This window comes from Athene noctua, chromosome 20, assembly GCF_965140245.1.
Source record: "Athene noctua chromosome 20, bAthNoc1.hap1.1, whole genome shotgun sequence".
NCBI lineage: Eukaryota > Metazoa > Chordata > Aves > Strigiformes > Strigidae > Athene > Athene noctua.
This window is the reverse complement of record NC_134056.1, coordinates 3369666-3394689: the sequence shown is the minus strand read 5'-3', so window position 1 is coordinate 3394689 and position 25024 is coordinate 3369666. Positions and strand designations below refer to the sequence as shown.

Genomic DNA, 25024 nt, shown 5'->3' with positions numbered 1-25024 from the left:
TTCACTTAATAATTTTGATCAGCTCTTTCCTGGGATACCAAAGAAGTCCATTGATTTTAAACAAACAAACAAATCAAAATGAAAACCAAAAAAAAAAAAAGACTCACATAAGCAAAACCTTCTCATTCTGCTGCTGCCAGTCACAAATCAGTAATGATATCATCACCTGTTTCATGTGCAAAAGCCCCTGTAGGAATTAAAGGAATGCTTCATCTTTGCTGTAAGTTCCAGTACTGTGGGGTACCCATAAAGGGGTGACACAAACTCTTTCTGATACTTCTTAGTAAAGCAAAACTTGACATAGAATATTTATTTTGGGGCAAGTCTAAGGTCTACTAACAAAAGCAGAAGGTACTAATTCAGTGAAGTCACACCGGTGTCTTGTTTTGGTTTTGCATGCTTTGGATTTTTCAGAGCTATTTACAGTTTATGCATGTGACATTGTTTTGCCAATTCCTACATTAAGCAAGTAATATTAAAGATATGGATGCAAACTGTACCAGCACTTTTTGCAGTTGTTACAATATGCTGTGCTCTCCATACTGTTGGCATTATTACTGTGAATATTTGCTCTGTATGACTAAGCAAACCACATCTGAGAGGCAGCGAAGCTCTGCAGTTCTGTAACTTCAGCATTATCTACTTTCCAGCCTGCTGCTGTACCACCTCCGGGGGGACCTTCAGCAGGAACAGTCCCATTCTACAATCCTTCTCAATTTGCACAAGTGAGTAAAGGCCTCATCTTTACTTTGAAAACTATTAAACAAAACCATCATTTTATGTTTTACTGGCTTAATCTGGACTGTTGCATGTAGAGTGTTGAATTTTCACATAGAGCAGTCAAGCACCTGTTTGACAGGTTTGCATTCAAAACTTCATTGCCAGCTTTTAGTATTTTGTCTCCAGTATGACACTTTCACAGAATATATTTTTTTTTTTTAAAAAATTCCTGTTCTCCTTTTTCAGTCTCCTGCAGTCACTGGAAGTTCAAGACTGGGAAGAATTGGACAGAGGAAGTATCCCACACTGAAGTAGAGTACAGTGGCTTTGTATTTGGAATTCTCACTCGTGTTCTGAGTATACCAAGAACTATTCAATCTTACGGCACGTGGTATCAGTACTAGCTGCAGGTTGACATGACAGAAATTTAATGATGGGTGATTTTTTTCATGGGTCTCCCTTCTTGCACCTCATCTACACAAATCATTACCAAACATGAAATATATGTAACTTTTCCTTTTTTTTAAAAAAAAAAAATGGCTAGAAATAGCTTTGCTGTGATAAAGAATAGACACAAGGGAGGAAATAGTTGCTGTCTGTTACAAAAACTATTTGTAAATTGCATAGGCAATTTATTCCTTAAGTTTATTTTAAACCTACTAGTGTGACCTTTGAAGACATAGTTTCAGGGATTCCTTAATTTCTGAAGGATACTCCCCTCCCAGCAGGGGAAAAACATGTCCACATTGTAACATAACACTCTGTGGCCTTAAGAGGACCATGCACAATTGTCATGCTTATCAAACAGGACTTGGTTTGTCAGTGTATGAAATCGGAGACGTTCATCTGGGAAATGCCTCGCGCTGGTGTGTTTTTCTGCAGGGGGGAGGGGGCCACAGCTCATCCAAATAAATTGACCTATATTGAATGAAAACTGTGACTGTAATCTAATACTAATTTGATTTGGATCTTACCTAGTATGTATGTAGTTTGTGGTTTAGACTACTTGTAAAGCAAATTGTATAGTCCGAAAGAAGCTCTCTGTATAATAGCCAATGCTGTACTATTTGACGAGTGAGTGTTCTTTTAAGTGCAATACGGTTACTTGCTTTCTCTCAAACTGCTGGCACTGTTCAGTTAAGGTGGTAACAGCTTGAAAGTTGTTTTTATTCCTGTGGAGTGCCAGAATCAGTGTAATACTCTGTTCTTGAATTTCCATTACTAAAATAACCAAGGTCTTAAATAGCTAACAGCTGAATTTCAAATGTACTAAAAGTAGTCGGATTAAACCTCTACCGATGGATTTTAAAATCTTTAGGTTTATTAATATAGGAAATCTTGAAAACCATAATATGCAACGTTCATATTCACTGAAGAATCTGAATTATCTGCAAAGAGAGAAATAAACTTTAAATATTTATTAAATCATTAGGCCATATTTTATTTAGAACTTGCCACCAAACTATTTGATTTTACTTGAATTTCTGCCCATGAGTAGAAAAAATGTGAATGTGAAATTGCCAGTGTTGGTCCCCGATTGTTTTTTTTTTTTTCTTTTCCCAAATAATGCCACCTTCCTGAGATCTTGATAGCCTTACGTATGTCCTAAAAGGTTGGTATGTAGCTGAAGCAAAATGTTCTTTGGGGAGGGTTAGAAACCTTTGAATAATGGTCCATACTCAATTCCAGACATGGTCAGCAGCAGCCAGTGTGGTTTACTTTTCTATAATTGAAACCTAGTCGGACACTCGGCTTTCCTCTAGCTCAGCCAGGCTGCTGATTATTTTCTCCTTTCAGTAGAGACTGCCAAACAACTTAATTCAAGAAGGCTTCCTTTGAGCTGGGAGCAGCTATCTTTCCTAAGTGTAAGATTTGACACTGTAAATTCTTAAATAAAATATTTTGCGCTCTGGAGCACTTTCACATTTTACTTCTTCTTGTGGTTATTGCTTTAGCACTGTACTTTAAACAGAATATTCCCAGAGAAAGGGAACTAGAGCACGTTGTTCTGTGCTGGAACCGGCTTCAACCTTGCGCTTGTGCACCAGTATCCTCATTGACACGTTCGAAATATGGAGCTGTCGACTTAATAGAAGCAATTTTTTTTAATGTGTAAAATGCTTTGCTTTTAAACTGCTTTTGTCAAAATACCGCCTTAATCTAGAACCGATCGGTTTGTTTGTTTATGTCTCTGACGCTCAGGGCGGGGGCCGGCGGCGCGGCCCTCCGGCCGCCAGGGGGCGCTGCCGCGGCGGGGCGGGCCCAGCGTCGCCGCCGTTGCTACGGTCGGGCCGCGGGCGCGCAGCGGGGCCGGGGCGGCCTCCGCCTTCACCGCCGCCGGGGCGGCCTCCACCGCTGCCCGCCGGGCCGCGGCAGGTGCCAGCCCTGCTCCGAGGCCCCGTGTGAGGGGAAGGGGCGGCGGCGCCCGCGCCCGGCTGGAGCCGGCGGGCTCCGGGCCGCGTTTCCCGCCCGTAGCGGCGGGCGTGTGAGGTGCGGCCGCGGGCCCCGCAGCCCGGAGGTCGGTGGTTTCTCAGAGGTGAGCGTGTCCCGGCCGCGTCCGTGGGGGGCGGCCCGGGGGTGGTGCCTGCGGGGCCGCCGCTGCCCGCGGCCCTGGGGAGTCTGGTCCGTTCTCTCGCCGGGGGCTGGCGCGGCCGCTCTCAGGGCTGCGGCCGCCGTGGCGAGGCGGGCGGGTGAGAAAGCGAGGTGTGAGGAGCGGGCAGAGCTATCCCTGCTGTCTGGTCAGTGCAGAGAGCAGGCGGCCTCCCCCCGGGTCCAAAAAGAGCATTCTGGGGCGCTTTTACAGGAGTTTGCGTTTCTAGTGTAGAGCTACGGAGTGTACCACTGCGGGTGGGAAGGTTGGTTTGTGGTGACTGCAGAATAACAAAGTGCTTCCCCCCGCCCCAAGTAGGAGTTTGCCTTGAACCCCGCTTTAGGATCCCTAAAACTACTCAGGTATCTTCTCGCTTTCAGCCGCAGTGGCCAGGGCTTGGCACAAAGCAAGTGAAGGTGGCGGTGATGTCCCCGCTGCGTGATCGCGGTAGAAGCTGAGGTCACTGGAAATTTCCTGGCCTCTGGCACAGAGTGGCCGTGGGCAGCCTGGAGGCCGGTTGTACTGGTGATTCACTGTACGGCTAGGAGAACAAGCTGTGGTTTATGTGCAGTTTTAATTTCCTTCCACGCTCCCAGTATGCACAACCTTGTCTTAAAGAAGTCCGTATGCAGCCGTGATGCCTACAGCCGCGAGGAAGTCAGTTCACTGCTTTGCTCTTGAAAATAAAAGGAAATAAGTTTGGTTTTCTAACAAGGCCACGTTAAGGCTCGAATTGTTCTAGAGGGAGGTCCTGTGATGAGCTTGCTTTCTGGTTAAGGAGCAGAGTTTGCAGCTCAATAATTTTTCATTCTGACATGTTTCTCTTGGGGAAATCCAGGTATCCCACCTCTTGAAATTTTGCAGACAATGCATCTGCCCACGCATACACCTGCCCTTCATTCTCGACTAAAGACTGAGCCATTTTCAATCTCCATGTCTTTCTGGCTTTATTAAAGCCCTGTGAACCTACGGGGTAAGCAAGGGAAGGAAACGATGCTGTGAGGAACTTTTCCTATGGAGTGGTGTCCATAGCTGGTACCGGGGGGAGAATGAGTACTCCCAATGGATTTCCACAGCACTCAGGGGCATGTGTTACTCAGAGCATGGAGGGTGGAGCAGTACAGGACCTACACGCTAAAAAAGCTGGCAAAGCAGCAAAGGCAGCGGCTGGTAGCAATGGGGTGCTTACCTTCGAAGATCCTCCAAGTGTAGGCACCTCTTTAAATGAAACCTTAAAGCTTCTACCAGATGAACTCAAAGCTAATATGAAAATCAAATCGGTCACTCCAAGGCCTCCTCGGAAACCCCGGCTGGAGCGTGCTGCCTCTCTGGATGAGAAAAGCTGGAGGAGATGGCGACGGTTTAGAACGAGTCAGGAAAGTCTGACTGATCCCAATGAGACAAGTTCCTCAAACGGTTCTCTGCAGGAGGCGTCCCTCAGCCCTCCCGTCAGGAGTAGGGCAAGCCCCTGCCATCAGTGCTGCCAGGAGATTTCCTTGCACGGTTCACCAGACGCCCTGGAAGCCAGTCCCGTGGGGAAGAGCAGAGGAAGCACCTCTGACCTGGGGAAACGAGCCTCCGAGATCTCCAGTGCCTTTGGTGGGCTTCTGCGGGGGAAAGCATTTGCCGGCGGCAAACCCAGGCTGTCCCAAATAATGCCGGCTCGACCTCTGCCACCTGTGGAGCTCAATGTGGCCTCTCACACACTGAGGACAGCTAATAGGATCGACTCAGATTGTCTGGATTATCGCCATTATTCTCAGCACAAGTTTGGGAGGGTAAGCAGCAGCTTGAGCGATACCAGGCTGCATGGCAACGGGATGGTCTATGATAATTGCTCCACAGACTCCATGAAATCTACGTTCAGCCTGCTCACTCCCATTCGCTCCAAGGATGTTCGAAGCAGGTATGTCCCCCAGCTTCTTGTGGCCAAGTTTGGGGGGTGTTAGCAGGGAGCCAGCGGCCCTGCAGAGTCCTGCTGGGCAGAGGCAGGGAAGTTCAAACCGATTGGTAAAGCACAAAAGTTGTTCTGTGTTGTTTAACCTGCTGTGGAGGCTGGAAACAGTTTGAAGATGGGGAGGTTAGTACAAATACTCTTTATTTGCTCCTTTCAGCTGAGTATTGTTTTTCATAAACGTAAGTTTGATTTGCTGTCAGCTTGTAAGTAATCTGTTCTGAAAATTAAGAAAAAGTGGCTGCTACACACTAACAGTTGGGAATAACTTTTTAAAAAAATCTAAAAGTACATTGGGTTTGAACTGCAATGTTAAACGGCAGGAAAAACACCCAAGTATTTTAGCTTGAAACTGTCATTCAGTGCTGTCACAATCCTGTAAGGTGCTGTGGGTCCTCTGCAGATGTTGAGTTTGTTTGGCTTCTGGCAGGATCAATTCATGTGCTGTGAACCACTTCAGTGCCCCGCAGGAGCTCCCCTGCCCCAGCTTTTCCAGGAATCTCTTAAGGAAGAGTGTGATTCCACTCAGCTCTCAGCACTTTCTCCTCTAGCGTGGCCCTGACCTCTTGCTCTGGTTGCTCGTTTGTCTTCATTCTTAGTTAAATTTAGATTATTGATTGGAGGGAACCGAGGTGGGATTATTAATCTGCTTGCTAGTGTATCGAATCCTCTTCTTATGTTGGCTGCAGGCCCTCTGTTTGTGAAGATCTGCCAGCACACAGCACAAACACTGCAAGGAGTGTTACTGATAATACCGCAGGTCAGGAAACGTGTTAAAAGGTAAAGGAGACCAAGGACTCAGCTAAAGGTTGTACGTGTTAGACACACAACAGACTGCAAGACCTCGAGGGATAAATCTGATCATTGGCCCAAAGAGCGGGCCAGGGTACAGGGGCAAATAATTCTGAGATAAATTAAACTGTTCCTAACTGGTTAAAAAGCCCTAAAGATAGATTGTTACTAGTTTGCCGTGAAGGTTTTCTTTCACTTCCCTCTGCAAAGCTGTTGGAGTCAGGTGAGCAGCTTGGGCAGACCCACTGCGTTGCAGAGCATTCCCTGACATCGTGCTGTCATAATTATTTGCAGATCTTAAGCAAGATTAAAAATGCTTATTCAGCTTGCAGTCCTTTTGCCAATGCCCTTGATTTTGTAAGGAGTACATACTTTGGAGAGACAGGCGGTGTGGGGAGGATCTATCCTTTTCAAATGTGATACTCTTTTAGACCTCAGCCTCAATAAATCGTTTACTTGCAAGCTGATTTGATGAGCTCAATTGAAGGAAGAATGTGAGTTTGAATCCTTGATTAGGAGCAACTTGGTGCCAGAACAGTGGGAAGGGTGGAGCTATTTTCATGTTTTAAGTACACTGAGCTGCTTCAAGATACTCGACTATCAAACCAATCTCTTCATTTTGTGTCTGCGGTAAGTACTAGGGAGACTGAAGACTCTGGATGGCTTCAGTCACCACAGAACTTGTGCAGCATCAGTTTCACCATCATACTTGTGTCCTGGCTTTGGAAAGGCCAGTTTATGACAATAGTTTTGGTTTATTACATATGATCCATGAACTCTCTGTAGGGGTTGGAACTGTATAAGGAATTTTAGACAAGCAGAACAATATATAAATAATAAATGCCAATTTTTTGAGCTAAAGGTATGTTCTTGATGAATTCAAGATTCAAGCATTACAAATCATTATTCTAACTCTCATGCTCTTTACTGAGATGCTCTTTTATGGGTCTTCTGTTCACAGAAGCTATTTGGAAGGCAGCCTTCTGGCAAGTGGTGCCTTACTGGGAGCAGAAGAACTTAGCAGGTATTTCCCGGATCGGAATATTGGAATTTTTGTGGCCACCTGGAACATGCAGGGTCAGAAGGTATGTGCACATCAGCCTCCACAGGTCTTTTGGCAGTGGTAAAGTTACCCCATTTTTACTGCAAGCAGTGGTGCAGTGTGTTTCTTCTGTTCATGACCGCTCTTCATCAACCTGAGTTCATCGTCTTTATCAAATTACAGGGCCCTCTCATGCATGTTCATCTCAGTGAGAGAGTCATTGTAACGGGGTTACTCAGGTATCAAGTGTGAAAACTGTGATCTTGCTAGGGCCACTCTGGCTTTTTGTGGCAGCTCCTTCACACTCCGTTGCCATTAGGGTCATATGGAGATGGCTGACAATGTAGTGCTTGACAAGAACATCTCTGATAAAGAGCACAGCCTCCTGCCTACATCTTTGTGTAGCCTAGCAATTCAAGACTGATTCTACCAGCGAACTGAGAAGCTGTGCTTGGAAGAACACAAGCAACCCCTGGGGTGTTCAGTAAATAGCTTATGAGCCTGGTAAAAAGCAAGTGTCACAGGAAATCAGAAACGTCACGTTACTGACCCATGTGGCTGAACTGTGGAATCTTGGTTGCTGCTGCAGCGACAGCAGTTGAAGTTTGCCTTTGGGAAGGAAAAGTTTAGTATTATCACTTAACCTATTTTTTGAAGCCTGAATTGTTTGCATATGCTGTGGAACTCATAGCCTGGACTTTTCTTAGACCTTTCTAGTAAATCTTTGCATAACTAATACTGGTATTTTATCTTTTCTTTCTTTTTTTTTTTTTTTTTTTTTTAAATAATAGGAACTTCCAGTGAATCTGGATGACTTCTTATTGCCAACAGATGCTGACTATGCCCAGGACATGTATGTCATTGGAGTTCAAGAAGGCTGTCCAGACAGGTAGCAAAAACAATGTAATGAACCATCCTCTTTTATTGTTAACTAATTACTTTGTTTTTAATTAGTCTGGAAACAGTCTCCATCATATTCTTAGTATTTCCAAGAAACAACCCATTTAATAAGACTGAATTCCATTGCATGAGCATCAGGGGAAATGGGTCTTAGAGGAAAATGTGACAAAAATCTGTGAATACAGAACTTGGTCCTGTTGTCAGGGAAGCTAACAGCAAAACTCCTGTCCGATTTCTGTGGACATCTTACGGCAGATGGGAGCTGGCTCTCAGCTCGCTCAGGGGCTGGCTGTTCACGTTAGCAGCCACGTGCTCATTGATGCATTTGCTGCAAATTTCTAGCCTGTCTGAGATTGACCCACCTTAGAAGAGCAGGTTGAAGCCTCATGTCAGACTGCTTTTTTTTAGACTGTCTTCCCCATGGGCCTCTCTTTTCCTCAGATCTGCCAGCTGCTCCATGCAGTGGCAGTTAATACTCTCACCAACATGCAGAACCTGCTGCGTGGCATGTGTGGAGTTACACATCAAACTGACCAGCCATCGCTGCGGCAGTGGAGGGTTTGCTCACACTTACTTGATGTTTTTTATGAGAGGGATTTCTCGGTTCTCACAATGCTAATTTCCTTTCCTCGTTATTGTCTCTTGTACTGTCCTTGTGATCCAGCTGTTGTTCTTTCCTGCAGAAGGGAGTGGGAGATCCGCCTGCAAGAGACACTAGGCCCCCACTACGTCATGCTCTACTCTGCTGCTCACGGGGTGCTGTACATGTCAGTCTTCATTCGGAGGGACCTGATCTGGTTCTGCTCAGGTCTGTGGTCCAGTAAGAGCTGGAAAGTGGGGAGGTGAATGGTGCGGCCATCTTGGCCTTTTCTTCAGGGTTGTCCATCACCTAACTTCCCTGTTCACTGTCTCTAGAGGCTTTCCACTGAAAGTAACTTCTTTTTCTCCTTCCAGAAGTGGAGTATGCCACGGTGACAACTCGAATCGTGTCTCAGATCAAAACCAAGGGAGCTCTGGGAATCTGCTTCACGTTTTTTGGGACCTCGTTTCTCTTCATCACTTCCCACTTCACATGTGAGACATTTACAGCCTTGTTAGCAGTGTCCTGATTGAGGGAGGAGGGGAGTTGCTTTACAAAGGTAAAAAAGCTGCAGGGGGATAGAGGAGCAGGACAGACAGAAGTCAGAGCTTGGGATTGCTGAGCTGAGAACAATAAGGGAGGAGGATTTTTTTGGTAGCAAACTTACAAAAGAACTGTGTTTAGAAAAACAGAAAGGAACTCTGCACAATTATATCCCTTTCTGCACACTTTCTGTCATTACTTTTCAGTGTGTATGCTCCCTGGGTCAGAGTGTTACGTTTTCCATGTGGAAAATGTCCGATGTCCTTTGGAAGCTCCTGTTACAACCAAAAATGGCAATTGAATGAAAATGATGCATCGTTGGCAGTAATGGGATTTCTGTCTTTCAGCTGGGGACAGTAAGGTGAATGAGAGGAAACTGGACTACAATAAAACCATTCAAGCCCTTACACTTCCCAAGAATGTTCCGGACACAAACCCGTACCGATCCAGTTCTAGTAAGTGTGAAACCACGCTGGCATGGGAGCCCAAATGAACAGCATTTGTGCACTGTCTTTCAGTCTACACTAAGGGAGGGAGAATGAGAGTGCTAATTTGAAACAGTATAAAAACAGACCACAGGTCTTTTTTTCTGAGGATGGTTATTATTCACATGCTTTTGTGGTTTTTTTAGGTGGGGCGTAATTTGGGAGGGGGGAATTTGAGAGAAAAAGTTGAAATGGAAGGGGAGAGAGAAAATTCAAAAGGAATTTTCATGTGACGTATTTTTTCTCAGAACAGCAGTAAGATAATTTTGGTGTAACTTTTATCAACATTATGGATGTGTTTCACTTTCCAAGTGTTTTCTAGAACAAGCAGAAATTACTTTATTAAAAAACTTAAGAGAAAGAACAGTATTTCAATTTGCATATATACAGGTCAGAGTATTGTTTGCCAAATTCTGTTACTGTTTCTTAATGCTGTGCTGTTAACATGACATCTAGATATGTAGCTAAGACTTCTTTCTAGAAAGATGAATTTACTCTTTATCTGCAGTGTAGCATTAGGTTTTTGTGTTCATATGCTTTTAGGTCCTATAGATAGTTCGGTATCTTTTTAGCTTTTTCTATGATTTTTTAAATTTCTGTTCTGTGTCCTACTATTTTTTATTACCACATTCTGTGATGCTCACAGACAGAAAACATGCTTAAGTATTATATCTCCTGGTAGTAAAAAGAAAAAATTTATTCCTGTTCCTTGAATATATCTAGCAGCACTGTCAGTAACACATCATACAGCTGTCACTTGGAAAGAATTGAGTTTCACTTTAATGAGCATGTAGCTACATCATACATTTTAGTTTTCCTCAAAAGTCTAAAGGAGATTCAGGGAAGAAGAGTTTGGGACATTTTGTTTGCTTTCAGAACTTTCTGAGATGTTTACCTTCATTATGATGCTTCTGGCTTGAATTTGCAGGTGATGTCACGACTCGGTTTGATGAAGTATTCTGGTTTGGTGACTTCAACTTCCGGCTGAATAAGGATCGTGAGACGGTGGATTCCATCTTGAACCAGAACCCAGAAAGAGACGTCTCCAAGCTACTGGCATATGACCAGCTTACTAGTGAAATGAGTAGGGGTGAGGGACAGCTGCTTTCCTCCCTAGTCTCCAGGATCAAAGATACCTACACACAGAAATAATTACAGCCAAATCCCTATTTCCTAGAGGCCTTTCCTGCTTTCTCATGTTAAATTGCCCTAAAAAGGAAGTCAGCAGTTGTTAAATACAGTTGCAGTCTGTACCAGGGACTTCTTGCTATAGCATTTTGTTATAGATAGTGTAATCTCCCCAACCATTTACTGCTCTGTTTCATCTGACTCCTCTACAAACTGGACATCATTCTGTCACTCTCTAGGCTGTTTAGATTTGAACAGCTAGCATTTGCAAGGCATCCTGAGCTTTCAGTGGCAGGGGAAGTGCATGCACCAAGTGTTCTTTGTTTAAATAGCCACTGGCTATTTTTAATCCTCACTGTGTAAGAACTTGAGTTTGATCCCTTTCTGGAGCCCAGGACCAGGTTTTTCTAGTCATGTATATACATGACTGTTGTTTCTAGCCAGCATTAGTTGAGCAGTGTTGAATAAACGCAGAAAGTGTGTTGGGTTCTTAGGAAGTAGGAATTTGTTGTTTATGCTGTTCTCCCCTTTCCTTCCAGGGTCTATTTTCAAAGGATTCCAAGAGGCTGACATTCATTTCCGTCCTTCCTACAAGTTTGACATAGGAAAGGACAGCTATGACACCACTTCCAAACAAAGGACTCCTTCCTACACGGTAAGGGATTATTTCAGAGCAGCACACTCAGAAGCACTGCTTGGCCTCACATCTGCCTCCAAAGGGGCTTCTCACCTGTGAGAAAAAGCTGCCTTCCACAGCTGGTCTGCATGAGATCCTGCTGAGATTTGTTGCTTAAGGGCAAGGGGGCATGTGGAACTGGCTTGGAGGAAATGACGGTTGAGCCTGTGAGCACAGAGTTTGGCACAGGCTGCTGATCTTCGTTTCCCTGCCTTAGGTCCTGTCCCACTGCATTCTCCCCTGTGCTCAGAGCTGGGCACAGAACTGCTGTTGGGATCAAACATTCTTCATGAATGTATCCCTGTCCAAGACACTTAATTTCACAGAGTGTGATAAATGAATGCATTCATCTCTTGTGAAGAGCTCTCAGTGCTTCTTTCTGGGGTGGATGTGCAAAGGGAGTGACCATCAGTCTCCCCTCTCTCTCTGCCTCCCAGGATCGAGTTGTATACCGCAGTCGATACAGAGATGACATCCATGCTGTCAAGTATTCGTCTTGTCCTGTGATCAAAACTTCAGACCACCGGCCTGTATTTGCCTTGTTTCGTGTGAAAGTGAGGCCTGGCAGAGACAAGTTAGTACCTCCTTATGCCACTTGGATTATTGCACATGGCTCCAGTGATCCTGAGGATATGCTCCTGTTCAGAGTTTGTCCTCTTAGGAGAGTTCCTGAAATAGAGTTTATCCCGTGTAGTTCTCTGCAGCCTGTTTGGTTTTTGCCCAATGTATGTTCTCAGTGGTCAGAGCAGTAAGAGCGCTTAAACCTTGCACTGACATCTGAAATCCCTGCTGCCACGTCCCTTAATCCTCCTGAGGGAGATAAACAGAGTCCATTGCAGTCGACTATAAATCTGTGTTTCATCTGAGATGCAGCTCTCTGTTTTTCCTATCAGCTTTCCTCTTCTGTTCCTCTTTCCCTCTTTGGGATCAATGCAGTTTTCTCTCCTCAGTGGTGGCTGCATTTCAACATAGCTCTATGTCAGTGGAGTATTTTGAGATCCTCAAAGTTTCTTAATGTCCCACTGTGGGCTGCCATGCTAATAGGAGTCCTTAGAAAATTCAGTTAAGTGACTGAAATTTAGTTAGTCTCTTTTCTGTGAGTAGCATGGTCAGGGATTTCAAGACCCAGGTATCTGGAAAATGATGATTTCTCAAAGCACTTGAGCAGCAGTGCAGTTAGAATTGGGATTTTTTCATTTATGGCTATCAAATACCCATTAAATAGAAGTATTGCGGAGTCTGTGAAGCTGGGCTGCTTCTGGCCTCTAGAGCAGAGCAAGGTAAGAACTGCTGACACCAAGCTGACAGCTAATTTAGCTTTCAGATGAATGTTTTTTGGTTTAGGGTCATAAAGAATGCCCTCCATGTATGCCCTTTATGAATACAGGCATGTTCATGCTTAAATTGAAAGTACCTTTGCTTTTTACAACCAATATTTTCTTCATTTAAATGTATTGTGAAAAAACCTAACTTACTGATGTGGAAGGACAACTTTGTTGTACCCATTTTCTCCCACAGCGGTATCTGAATGCCTTAAGAATGTAAAAATTAGGTTTCTGGCCTTTGTTGTATCAACTAGCTGGGAAATGTTGGGCAAACAAGAAGAATGTATTTGTGCCCTGATCTAATTGCTTGTGTTTACGTTGTAGCATTCCCCTTGCTGCAGGGCAGTTTGACAGAGAACTCTATTTAATCGGGATAAAGAGGCGGATTACAAGGGAACTTCAGAAACGGCAAGAGCAAAAGGACCAAAAATCCAGCAGCGTATGTAGCGTTTCCTGAGCTGAGAACTCTGCAGTGCTTGTGTTAGAGGTGCCCAGAAGGAGGATTTCAGGCCACGGCAAACTCTGCAGGGAATTGTCTGCTTAAGCACCTCTGGCAGTTGCTGTGGCTTGTGAACAGTGTCTTAAACCTCATCCTGGATTCATTTGCATGAGCTAATCCATGTAGCTCAAGTGCTTTTGCTGAAGAAAAAGAAGTCAGTTATTTAGGACATCCATCCCAACAGATGTAATTGATTTATTTTTAACCACGCTATCTCTGGAAGCAACTGGGTGCAGTCTCTTGGTTCTAAGATGACTCCACACAGGGGCACAGCTTCTGGAACTGGCATGATGGGGGCAGGGGACCTAAGAAAAGACTGCAGAAAGGTGAAAAATTTTTGTTTGTCTGTTTGATTTGATCTGGTTAGCTTACCTATGTTGTGGAGTTTTTTTGTCTGTAGCCAAGTGTATGGTATTCTGTAAAATGCTAACAGGGACCAGTTAGGGGACTTGGGCAGTTTTGTGTGAGGATGGTGCTCCTGTGTTGGGCTTTTTTGGTCCTCCACAGCACAATCTGTGTGAATGTACTACTGTACATTTGAAGTGTAGAAACATTGCCTTTCAATAATTATTCTATAGGCCTTCTGTTACTAAGGGGGTAAATACCAATCTCATACCCTGTATTGGGCTGTTGAGGCTGCTTGAAATAATCCCTTCCTTAACTCACTTGCCCTGCCCAGGGGTGATAAACCACTGCCTGCCTTCAGCAGCAGGACACGTGAGTTGAAAAGAATGGTCCAAGTACAGCTGCTGTGTAATGCTTCACCAAAGTGATTACGATGTCATCAGTACGCTGAGGAAGTATGCAGAGAAACTGCAGCAGGTCAGACCAGCGCAGTTCCATTACCTCTGATTACAGTCAATTCCTTTTGGTTTTATTTTTCCAATTCAGTGAACTGTGAATAACTTGCTCTTTTTGAAGTAGTGTTGTCTTAAGGCTAAACATACTACGTGGACCAGTATGGTACTGGTAAAATGTTAAGTACAGCTAATACTTAAAAACTCTTCACGGGCACAGACCAGCTGGATCATTAATCACCTTAATATATAAAACACCGTGCAAACAACTCGGAGGAAGTGCTGCTAACTATGCAACCTGTCCAAGACAGAGCTTCTGTTCTGCGGTACAAACATTTCTGGCACTGACCTGTCTGTAGCCATCAGGTATTTGATTTCCTTTCTTTTTAAAGGAATAAAAATAAATTAATGCAATACCTGAAATGAGAACCAGCTCTTATTGCAGGGTTCTTGGACTGTGTGGTGCATGCTCCCCGCTCGGGTGACCTGAGCCATTTGTCTTCAGCTGGAAAAGTGGGACAGTTTTCTTTGGGATCGTTTGCATTGAACAAAACACGTTTCACCGGTCAGTTCAAGAAACCCACCAATTAGCTAATGAACTACTTGCTCCAGTCTTTATTTTCTTAAAAACATACACAACAACCGAACAGGATTTCCATACTGTGGGTTCCACAAGAAGCAATGCGATGCGTTTTCTTGTAGTTACATGAGGAAGGGTATGGGGATAAAGCCAGTAATAGCTGCCTCCCAGCGTTCTGCTCCCAGTCTGATCGCTCCTTACAGTGCACACTGAGCCAGTGAAGTGCTGCAATGCAGCTCTCTGTGTTTTTAAACCCATGTTAGGGGATTATGTAAATCAGACATTTTATCTCCTCTCTTTTGGGTCTCCCATTTCTTCAGTACATCAGATGCGTGGCACTTAGGCTTCGTGTCAGTCGCTTTCAAGATCATGAGCTCTCTGAACATCATTTTGGTGACATTGATTCCTAGCTGAGCTCCATCTCTGCTCTGAGACTGACAATTATGTCTTCTTTTTGCAAAGCCTTAAGTTCATTTGCCTGACAATCTGAAGAAAGTAGGCTGCAGCAGCAACTCCTTTAATAACTTCCTGTTTGAATACCAACTCTGGAGTAAAAAACCTTTTATTCTTTAAAACAGTTCACTTGCAAGTGAAAAACCTAAAGAATAAGATTGATTTAATTCTATAATAAGTGTCCATGTAGCATTGTGCATAGCACCTCTGTATATGGATGCCCCAGAAACTGTTAGTTATGCCATAGGTCTACTTTCCCCTGAGCTCTAGCAGAAGTTATTTCAGACATGTGATTTCTAGTAGTATAGAGATGGTAAATTCACTGATGAAGTGGATCCATGATGCTTGTAACAAAACCTGGACCACAGGAAACTTGTTGCCTAAATTTCACAACTTAATTTTCCTAATTCAGTTTGACCGAGTCTTTGTTCACCTTGGTAACAGCTATAAATATTCTTTGAATTCAGCTCTGTAAGCCAAAGCTCTTTAACGTGCCACCCCACTCCTCAAGAAGGGCACACGTGAGGGCCTCCAGTACAACAGCCCCACAGCTACTGCTGCTGTGATGAAGGGGTTACATACAGCAGTGACTGACAGCTCCTCAGATAGATGCTTGCAGTTGTAGTGATGAAGACTTTTGCTTGCTGCATTCTCCCCAGGGTCAAAGTACTCATCCAGAGCCAGGGAGAACCTTTAAGCCCAGCATAACGAGCTCTTCACAGTCCCATATTCTGAAGCAGCTTTGTTCAGCTGTAGTTCCGTGTTTGCACAGTACGCCTGGAAAGATGGGGGAGGAAGGGCTTCCAGTAATATTATAATCTCAAAAAAAAATATATTAAAAAAAGAAGCAAGTCTGTCAGACGTGCGGGATGCGCTGCTTTATCGGAAGAGCCGGTACACCCGAGGGAGCCGCCCGTCCTTACTGGAAAGCGCTGCCTGGATGTGTTCGTAAGTGGGCAGATCTGTTAGGTCACCCAGCGCAGCCACTGCTGGTTTTTTATGAAGCATCTTAGTGACCACTCTCTTGATATCAGTAGATTTCACCTGACCTAAAGAAAAAAAAAAAAAAAGAAAAAAAGCCAGAGTTGTGACAACTACATTCTACATAGCACGAAGCAGCTTTGTTACGAGGCTGAACCAGACTCTCTGCTCAGAAAACTAATCGCTAACTCTAGACCTTCTACCATGCTTCTGGTTTTTCCTTCCTTCTGACAAAATAAGCATTGTACTAGCTTACAAGCAATTGAGAAGATCAGTTTGAAATACCTACCTGTAGTATTTATGCTCCCAGGCTTTCTAAGGCAATTCATCTGTGCTACAAGAATCTGTAGCTACAGTTCAATCAAGGGGAGGAGAAGCATTGTGTACTCACTGATCAGGGCACAGAGCTCGTGAGGTAGCTTCCTCGTGTTTGTTGCCAACACTTGCCTTCCCACATCTTCAAAGATAACCGGCCGAGACTCGAGGTTCATCATGAGCATGGACTTCAGCTGCGTCTTTGCTCGCTCAAGTTCTACCTGTAAATGAGCAGCAAATACATAAATAGACATTCAAACACATCTGGTCACTTCTCTAATACAAGAAACCACGTGAGAGTTCTGCAAACCCCTTCCTCTTTGTGAATGCGTTGCTAAGGTTGCGATATTCTTTTACAGAAATACATAACATACTTATCTAACAAAAATTCATTCTAGCAAGGCCAGTGCAATGCCTTATTTCAGCTCAAAGACCATCTGCATAGGCTGCTGACCTCTCCTACAGCTCCTGCCATTAGAATGAATTCTCTTGTGATGATTTCCACCATCTCTCGAACCTAGGAAAAACAAATAATTGAAAGAACATTAGCACAGTGCTTATTCTGTTAACATTACTGTCTAGTAGTAAGTGATGCAATTACTTTTTAAGGACACCTGTCTATGAATACAGGACTACCCACCTGTTTTGGGTCTGCACTGGCATGTATACACAGGAGGCCTGTATCCTCGTAACTGTGGTGGTAAGAGGTTGCATTATACATCCAGTGGTGTCTGTGAGTATACAAACGGTATTTAAAATTTTTAAAACAGAATTTAAATGTAAAAATTCAACAAACACGGACAGCCAGTCCCATCCTAGTGCATTTTCAGGATTCTCCCCAGTGCCAATGAGAAATGTCAATCCCAGCATCTGGCAGTTTCTGCATGTGCCATCTGCTTCCTTCTCTCCACTTGCATCCTCAAGACCAAGCCCAGAGCAGTACAGACCAATATTACTGGTACCTACTGCCAATTCTGTTAATAACCCCTGATCAAAGGATGGATTGGGCTAGTGGAGGAAGACAGGACTCCTGCTCACACCTGCCCTTTACTTTCATCCTCCCAAAATGCCCACTGACAAATCAGTCCTGCTTGTTTCAAGCTGAATAAGACAGGGGTGTTGGCTTTCAGAAGATGAAGCCTTCCATGTGAACCTGCTAGAAAAGACTGTTTCTGCAACCCCTTAAACAGAAAGACAAACCAACCTGTTGAGCACATTGAGATACAGCCGGGTGAACATGCCCTTGCCAGGCCCTCCAGCTGAAAAAGAGCCACCACCTCCCATCATCATGTTTAATACCGCAAAGGGAATGAAATCTTCCTCCTGAATTGCAACAAGAAATTCAGTCAGAGCTCTCAAGGGTCTGGGATGAGTAAGGAGGGAGAAAAAGAATCAGAAACATGGCACGAGAAGAGCATAAAGTTCAGTGCCTTCATCAAACTGTCAGTGAAAAAGCTGCTTGTCTGTACTTGTAGCATCAGCAGCAAGAGTGCCAATGTTTACGTAATGATACAGTATTCTGGGATCTGTCAAGTACAGGGCACCCAAACCAAAGGATTTTAGATTGATACTTACTAAAAACGAGCAGCTTTCTAACCCAATCATGATGTGGGTAAGCTCTGGGATGGGAGTAGGGCCCAGACTCACATCTGACATATCTTTTTCAACCTGTGGGAAGGGCAGACAAATTATTAGGACTGTTTTTCACCTCTGTTGTATCCATCTTGATACATTCCCAATAATTAACTTGTCGTGCAGGTAACGGCTGTCAGGGCCAGTTTTGACTCATTCATGAACAGTATGTAATTATAGAAAAGCAAAACCTATAGAGAAACCAGCTCAAATCCAAACTGCAGCTCCAACAGACAGGAAGAGGCACGATGCCACCTCCATCTCTTTCCTTTTACCTTGACAATGCCTCCTGTGTACTGAGCCACAGATCTGTCCACATCCCTGGTCTGCCCACTGCCCCACACGGGCTCTGCTCCAAGCAGGTGTTTCTTGGCACACTCCACTAACTGCTCGTGCTCGATTCCCACCCCAGCAAGCACCATCCTGTCTGGCGTGTAGTAGTTACGCAGGTACGAATGCAGGACTTCTCGATCAATTTTGTCAGTATTTTCCACCGGGCAGAACCTGTTCAGTCCAACTGTATTGTCTCTGTAGGCTGCCTAAAAGGAAACAGATACATTAAAGTAACAAATATTACTTCACCCCCCGCCATCTAGACCTTTTTCTGGTTTAGAATTATGCCTACCTGTCTGAGACATGTAAGAGAGGAAAGGCTGAGCATTATTTCATTAAAGTCAGCGTAATTCAACAACATGTTGTCCCCCATGTCAACAAAGATAAGTTACAGGTAGTTCTGGTTTAGGTTAAAATCCTTCATGTGTGTAGAAGGTAGAATTTCAGGCTGGAGGGATGGCAAAATTCTCCCTCTCACCACTGAAATCTAATTGAATAACAGAAAAATCTGGTTTCAAAATAGTCTAAAATTAGCCCTGAAGTTGAGGAAAAACTGAGAAAGAGAATGCAGCGTGTGTCATACAGGGGACTGCACACAAGACAGACTTTTCAGTGGTTTACCGCATGGATCATTTCTGTGAGGAGAGGCTCTGGATCAGGTCTCATATTCAAGTCTTCAAGCTCAAATCGTATAGCCATTCGAGTCATCTCAATTTCTTCATCTATGAAAAGAAAGAACGCAAGGGGTAACAACCACCAGGCAAAATACCCAACTGCTACGCAATAACCTCCTGAAGAGCGTAATCTCATGAAGAATTCTGAAATCCAACAGCAAAACATGTGTTGGGAGTCTTTTTTTGAGACTAGACTGTGTTCTCAAACCTGATAGCCTGGGCTGTAGAGCTACGTCACCCAGCAAGTTGACCACTGTGTCCAGGCCTCTGGCGTCAGCAGAAACAGCGTACATGATGGTGTCCCTGCAACAGGAGCAAACAGGTTCTGACCGAAAAGTCGTGTCTGCAGTCATTCCGTAAACATGCATCAGGAAATCTCAGATAAAGCTGCTTGACCATTATTCATTAAATGTTTTCAAAAGGAAATAGACCTGACTTTTGTAGCCCTTTCAGTTTCACTTCTGTAACTTCTCAGCAGTCGCCACAAATGGATTTCTGCTGCTTAGCAGCAAAAAGTGACTTTTACCACCACACACCAGGAAAAGCAACTCCAGCTACCATCAGTGTCACAACCCCTCATGTAACAGAGCGCAGAGACAAAGCATCGTACCTCGATGCCTGGCAGTCACAGATGCCCCCATGCTTTTCTAAGGTGAGGAGAATTTCATCTTTGCTGCCGAACTGAGCTGTGGACTAAGAAAGAAGGTATCAGTGTTATTAATTAGTAAAGCAATAACTGTTTATAATCTCAGCGTAGCCTAGAACAAGCAGCATCTTCTACATTCCTTAAGTCAAACGGTTTGCTAAATACTCACTAACTTGGGAAATGAAAGCACAACAGACTTTCAAAACAGAACTACAGTCACAACATTTAACTAGGAATATCGTCACCATCTATTTAAAGAGATCAACCCCACAGCGCACCCAGAGGCACAGGCCCTGCCCTCGGCCTCTCTCACTTCCCGGTCGCCCACTGCTGTGCAGATTTAGGGTGTTTCACACAGACTCCAGGACCCCGCTACGACCAGGGCGGTACTCACAGAGAAGGCCAGCTTTTCCAAGAAATGAGAGATGCCACTGAGGTATTTCGCTTCGTGTCTTGATCCCGAATTTACAAGAACTAGCGTCAAGAAGAGATTAAGTCAGCCTTAACCCCCCCTACCCGGTCCTTACACACAGGCCAAGCACCTGGCTCCCAGGTGTCACCGCCACGTCCCTGCCCAGGCCAGGCCAGCTCAGACCGGGGCAGCGACACGGCCCGGTGCCTCCCCCGTTGCCAGCCGCGGGTACTCACGGCCCACGGTGCAGAACTGCCCGAATTTGTTCTGGGAGGCGACGCGCAGCCCAGACTCCAGCACCGTCACCCGCGTCTCGAACCGCTCCCGACTCTCGGCCGCCGCGAAGACCGCCTTGGGCACGCCGGGCAGCGGGCAGGTCAGCGACACGCTGGGGTAGGCGCCGCCGCCGCTGTAGCTCCGACCGGCCGCCAGCCCGCACCTGCGGGACAGCGGGAGCCGCCGTCAGTGATGCCGGGCGCTCCGGCAGCACCTCCCCCGCGGCCGGTACCGGGCGCTGCCCCTCCCATCCCCCCCCGGTGACGGAGGGAGCCGCTCACCGCCGGGCCGGGCCCCAGGCGCCCCGCCGCAGCCACGCCATGGCGGCCGCCATCTTGCCGAGCCCCGGTAGCCTCCCTGCCGCCCGGCGCGGGGTCACGCGCGTGCCGGGGGCAGGCGGCACTGCGCAGCCGCGGTGACCCCGAGGCGGAGGTGGGCGGGGAAAGGGGCGTGGTCTCGCCGCACAGGAGAGGCGGGACTCGGAGGAGCCCGCGATTGTGGTAACCGCTCGCTAATTGGTCCGTTCTGGGAGGGGGCGTGGCTTGCTCTGAGGCGAGGCCCCGCCCCGCGGTCGGTGGCGGCCCGGGCCGAGGCGGGCGCTATGGCGGCGGGGGGGCTGCCGGCGGCGGGGCCGGCCGAGCCCAACCCCTTCTCCTTCCACGAGTTCGTCCGCAGCAAGGCCCGGAGCGGCGAGGAGGCGGGCGGCGCCCACCAGGTAGGGCCCGGGCGGCGGCGCGGCGCGACCTTGCCGTGCTGAGGGGCCCGTCCCGCGCCCGCCTCAGCCCCTCTGCTCCGCTCTCCCCTCCGCAGGCGGCGCGGCCCAGCCCGAGCCTCGGCCCCCTCTTACTGCCGGATCCTGTGCCGCACGGAGAGGCGGAGGACGAGGAGGAATGGAGCGGGAGCTACCAGCCCTTGGCCGTGGAGCGCGCCCATCTCGCCGCCGCGGGCCCTACCTCGCCTTCCGCCGGCTCCTTCTTCTGTGAGGGCGCGGGGCTGGCAGGCAGCGAGGACCCGAGTGTGGCTTCCCTCGGAGTCCCCCCGGGGCTGGGCTTTCACTCCTTGAGGCAGCCCAGCTACGAGGAGGTAAGCACCTCGGCCGACCCCCTGGCACCCTTCCCATGGGCAGACACAAAAACTACCTGCGGGCTCCGTCTCCTGTCATGCGAGCTCTGAGCTCGTGTATCAGGTTATTACGGAAACCTGGTGCCCGAGTGTGCTGTCAGCAAGGGCTTTGCGATATGTGGCAGCTTGTTGGAGCAGCTTGAAGAGAAGTAGTTCTGAAAAACTGCTCTGCTGCATGAGTCAGATCCAGTACCTTGTCTGTCTCACTGCTTTTGGCCGTGACCTAGGTGTCTGCCTCATGCTCTTGCCCATTGAGGTCATTAATTTAGCTTTAACAGCATTTGATTAGTAACATACTGCTTGTTCAGTGCCACATTTCTGTGCCCTACAGGGTTAGTGAAGTTAAGCGGTTTTGAGAGGGGAAAACCAGGTGCAAAAAAAGCTTGAACGTAATAGAAAGTGCCAGACTTTCCAGCACTAGAGTTAAAGCTGAATATTACTTCTCATACTGCTCTTGGAGTGCTAGTGGTGTTGTGAAACCACACGCTCCATTTCTAATGAGAATTTTTATTTTTTAGCTAAAAGAAGAGAATGCCAGTTTGAGAAGCAAGATCAATAAGCTTCAGATTTTCTCTGAAACTCAAGCAGACAAGTGCGTAAGCCACAGTATGGGGGAAAGTAACCACATAAGCAAGGAGTTGTATTAGAAGAGGTGCTCACTGGAAACAGTCAACATCTTTAAAGAAGAAAAATGTAGTTGAAATCTATGCTATTTATTAAAAAGCTTTAGCAAGCCTGATTTTTTTTTATTGAAAAAGTCCTGGAAAGGAAGTAGCAAGCTGACATCTGATGGGTGCGTGTGTGTGGCTTATGCTTCATGCAGTTTAGGTGGTTAGTGAAAATGAGGGTAGAGCTTGACAGGATGCATTTCATAAAGCTTCAGATTAACAAAATAATGAATCTTAATCTCTCTCCTTTGAGGGAAGCAAAGTCTATTTGTTTTTGTTGGAGACTTGAACTTCCTGAGGTTAAACAACCTGGTGACCAATCTAGGGTGGCAATTTCTTAAGTTCCCATCTGAACCCTCTGGATTCTGCTGCTCCTCTCAGTGAGGCAGCTGGTACTTTCATGGTGATGGGGTAACCATTTGTTTCAAAATTACCCTTATCTAGACTGTTTGTGAACAGCCTGTTTTCTGTACAGCCTTCCTGCATTTAACTGTATAGTTCACGTTAATGCTGATGAATGTTGAACAAAGAAATCCCCCCCCCGAGCCACAGCCTAGAAGTGTAGTTCCGTGGGAAGATTTAGTTTTTCTCATAACATGAAAGAATGTGTTTCTTTGTCCTTCCCTCAAATTTTCTCCCTGAAGTACTTAATGTTACAAGTGCTTACTGCACATTGTCTCTTCTTTTTAAGGATGAGGAAGCTTGAAAAAAAGCTTGAGGAAAACAAAATTAAAGAAGAAAAAGAAGCACAGGATTTGGAAGCAATGGTGCAGCATGTGGAACAAAACCTCCAGCTGATGACTGTAAGTGTTGGCATTTGCCGTAGTGGCAGAAGCTTGTGTGGAAGTGGTGCAGTTCTGTTCCTTTTCCCTCCCTCAGGAGAGTGAGGGAAGCTGAAGTGACTCCTTCAGTTGTGTGAGCACTAAACAGCTCTGACGTGGGGTCAGATTCTTCCTTTGTAGCAAGGCTGCGTCCTAGTCTAGAACTCCTTTCATTACTGAGAATCAGGGAGGTCTTTGCATTAATACCATTTCTGCATTTATCAACAACTTCAGTTGCTTTTTTGCAGCCTTCTGAAAACACCTCCTATGTGAACTAAGAGTTGTTTTTCCTGCTTGCTTATTTATACTGAGTACCTTTTCCCCTTGTCCAAGAAAGAAAAAAAAAAAAAAAAAAGAGTAACATCCAGACGCAATGAAGATATCAGAAATGGGGAGGAGACAGCTGGTCAGACGTGCCTGGGGGCACTATCCCCATCTTGTAAAGCACTCGGAACACAAGGTGGTGAAACACAAGCCATATCGCCTCAAGTTATGTATTGGAATCATGCATTTCCACGTAGCTCAGACTGGTGCATCCTAAGTATTGCTATGGTATAAATAATCTTTATTTTATTTCAGAAACGGGCTGTTAAAGCAGAAAACAGTGCTACGAAACTGAAACAGGAAAATGCGTTACTCCAGGTACAAAGCAGTATTCTTAAAACCTCACTGAATGGACTGGGGCTGAAAGCAGAGATCTTGAAAATAAGAAATATTGAAAAATTTTAACTACACCTCCGTTTTCCTAGCGAATGCTGTAGAAGATGTTCTAGACTAGAACATTTCAGCTCTACTCAGACTGTTAACTTTGTTTCTGCAACATGTGGTACTTCACTTACAATTTTGCTGAAGTTTTGTGTGACGTTCAAATGCTGTTCGATCTTTGGGACCTGTGAATGCCGTAATGCAACAGGGGAAACGGGTGTTTAGCTGGGGGAAGACAGAGGAGGGGGAGAATCTGGAGGGATATTGCATAGAGCTCAGCAGAACCTGTGCAGGGCAAGGTGATGGCGCTTCCGTCAGGTAACGGCTTCTGCCCCTGCCACCCCGTTGGAATACGCTGGGTGGGCTCTGCAGAGCAGGCAGACTTGAGGGCTGCTGGCTGGCAGGCTGATGTAAAAGTGCTGTGTGCAACTTCAGCTTTAATAAAAACTTCTAAGCTGTAGCTTTCTGTCAGAAACTGCTCTCCAGAGCGGAGAAGACGTTCTCCTCAGACAGCCTGGATAGGGGATCTGTTCGTTAGTTGTGTACCTAATAAATTGCAGTATGAATGTATTCATTAGTTGCTTTCGTTGTAGAGCATCTACTGGAGTTTTGCGGTTATTTTTATATAGTTTTGTTCTGTTTTCATTTAAAGTTTTTGTCTGTTTCCTCCCTAGGTTCAGCTGAAGAATTACAAGACAGAGAATGAAGCCTTGAGGTCGGGCCAGTCAGCAAGTCTGTCCGTGGTGAAGCAAAATGCAGACCTTGCCTTGCAGAACCTCCTCACGGTCATTACAAACTCCCGCTCCTCAATCAAGTGAGTTGGTTTAAGACTCCCCTAATGCTGTCCCTGATGTCACAAAGTCACAACTAAATGTCCCCAGTGGGCTTTTTAGAATTGAAACTCAGGTTCTTGTATTCTGTACGCCAGATCAAGTAGTCCGTGTCCTTACTTACCTGCAATGTATTTTCCTCCAAGTTTAGGTATTAAATATAAGTAAGTCTAATTTTTTCATTTGATGTAAAACCATTACGTTTAGACTCTCAAAGTCTAACACTTCACTTCTCTAAGGCTTCAGGAAGTGAAGTCTTCAGTCCAGATAAACCACTTCTTGGAGAAAAAAAACAAAACAACCTACATTGTGTGGGTAAACACCACCAAATCACTGCCTGGCTGCTTCATCCTCTCAGCCTCACTCTGTCTCTCTCCCCTGTTCCAGGCAGCTGGTCTCTGGAGCAGAATCACTGCAGCTCGTCGCTGACATCCTTAAGTCAATAGACAGAATTTCTGAAATGTCAGAAGAGGGACAGTAAAACTACACAACGGACTCCGACGGAGAACTTTGCTTTCATGCAGAAACCATGACTTAAAAGTTCA

At 45.7% G+C, this 25024-nt stretch overlaps 4 protein-coding genes and 1 long non-coding RNA gene across 10 annotated transcripts in view; 3 read left to right on the top strand and 2 right to left on the bottom strand.

Annotated features, from left to right (window-relative positions):
- Nucleotides 1–2643, top strand: part of SEC16A (SEC16 homolog A, endoplasmic reticulum export factor) — a 31345-nt gene extending 28702 nt beyond the window's left edge. For all 6 annotated transcript variants that reach the window (XM_074923342.1, XM_074923341.1, XM_074923339.1 and 3 more), the window contains 2 exons: nt 651–725; nt 967–2643. In XM_074923342.1, the coding sequence (XP_074779443.1) occupies nt 651–725; nt 967–1035 (144 nt within the window). In that variant the 3' untranslated portion in view covers nt 1036–2643. The remainder of the gene's footprint in view (nt 1–650; nt 726–966) is intronic.
- LOC141968556 (uncharacterized) lies at nt 2253–4613 on the bottom strand. Its single transcript, XR_012634900.1, has 2 exons — nt 4500–4613; nt 2253–3986 (listed from the first exon to the last, which is right to left on the bottom strand). It is a non-coding gene; the product is annotated as an uncharacterized LOC141968556 (long non-coding RNA).
- On the top strand, nt 3996–14439 carry INPP5E (inositol polyphosphate-5-phosphatase E). The gene is made up of 10 exons (XM_074923343.1): nt 3996–5216; nt 7018–7141; nt 7890–7987; nt 8682–8806; nt 8953–9072; nt 9469–9576; nt 10535–10696; nt 11274–11389; nt 11848–11984; nt 13060–14439. Exons 1-10 carry the CDS (start codon nt 4360–4362, stop codon nt 13190–13192), a joined length of 1980 nt encoding a protein of 659 aa, XP_074779444.1. The 5' UTR covers nt 3996–4359; the 3' UTR covers nt 13193–14439.
- A 184-nt stretch (nt 14440–14623) lies between these two features.
- Nucleotides 14624–20718, bottom strand: PMPCA (peptidase, mitochondrial processing subunit alpha). Its single transcript, XM_074923344.1, has 13 exons — nt 20615–20718; nt 20294–20496; nt 20040–20119; nt 19610–19692; nt 19208–19302; nt 18947–19047; nt 18268–18531; nt 17936–18028; nt 17565–17683; nt 17001–17091; nt 16815–16877; nt 16437–16581; nt 14624–16113 (listed from the first exon to the last, which is right to left on the bottom strand). Exons 1-13 carry the CDS (start codon nt 20665–20667, stop codon nt 15944–15946), a joined length of 1560 nt encoding a protein of 519 aa, XP_074779445.1. The 5' UTR covers nt 20668–20718; the 3' UTR covers nt 14624–15943.
- Nucleotides 20719–20897: 179 nt separating this feature from the next.
- ENTR1 (endosome associated trafficking regulator 1) lies at nt 20898–25007 on the top strand. Its single transcript, XM_074923511.1, has 7 exons — nt 20898–21048; nt 21144–21416; nt 21974–22047; nt 22815–22926; nt 23524–23586; nt 24324–24463; nt 24867–25007. The coding sequence occupies exons 1-7, from the start codon at nt 20935–20937 to the stop codon at nt 24958–24960; spliced, it is 870 nt and encodes a 289-aa protein (XP_074779612.1). The 5' UTR covers nt 20898–20934; the 3' UTR covers nt 24961–25007.
- The last annotated feature ends 17 nt before the right edge of the window (nt 25008–25024 follow it).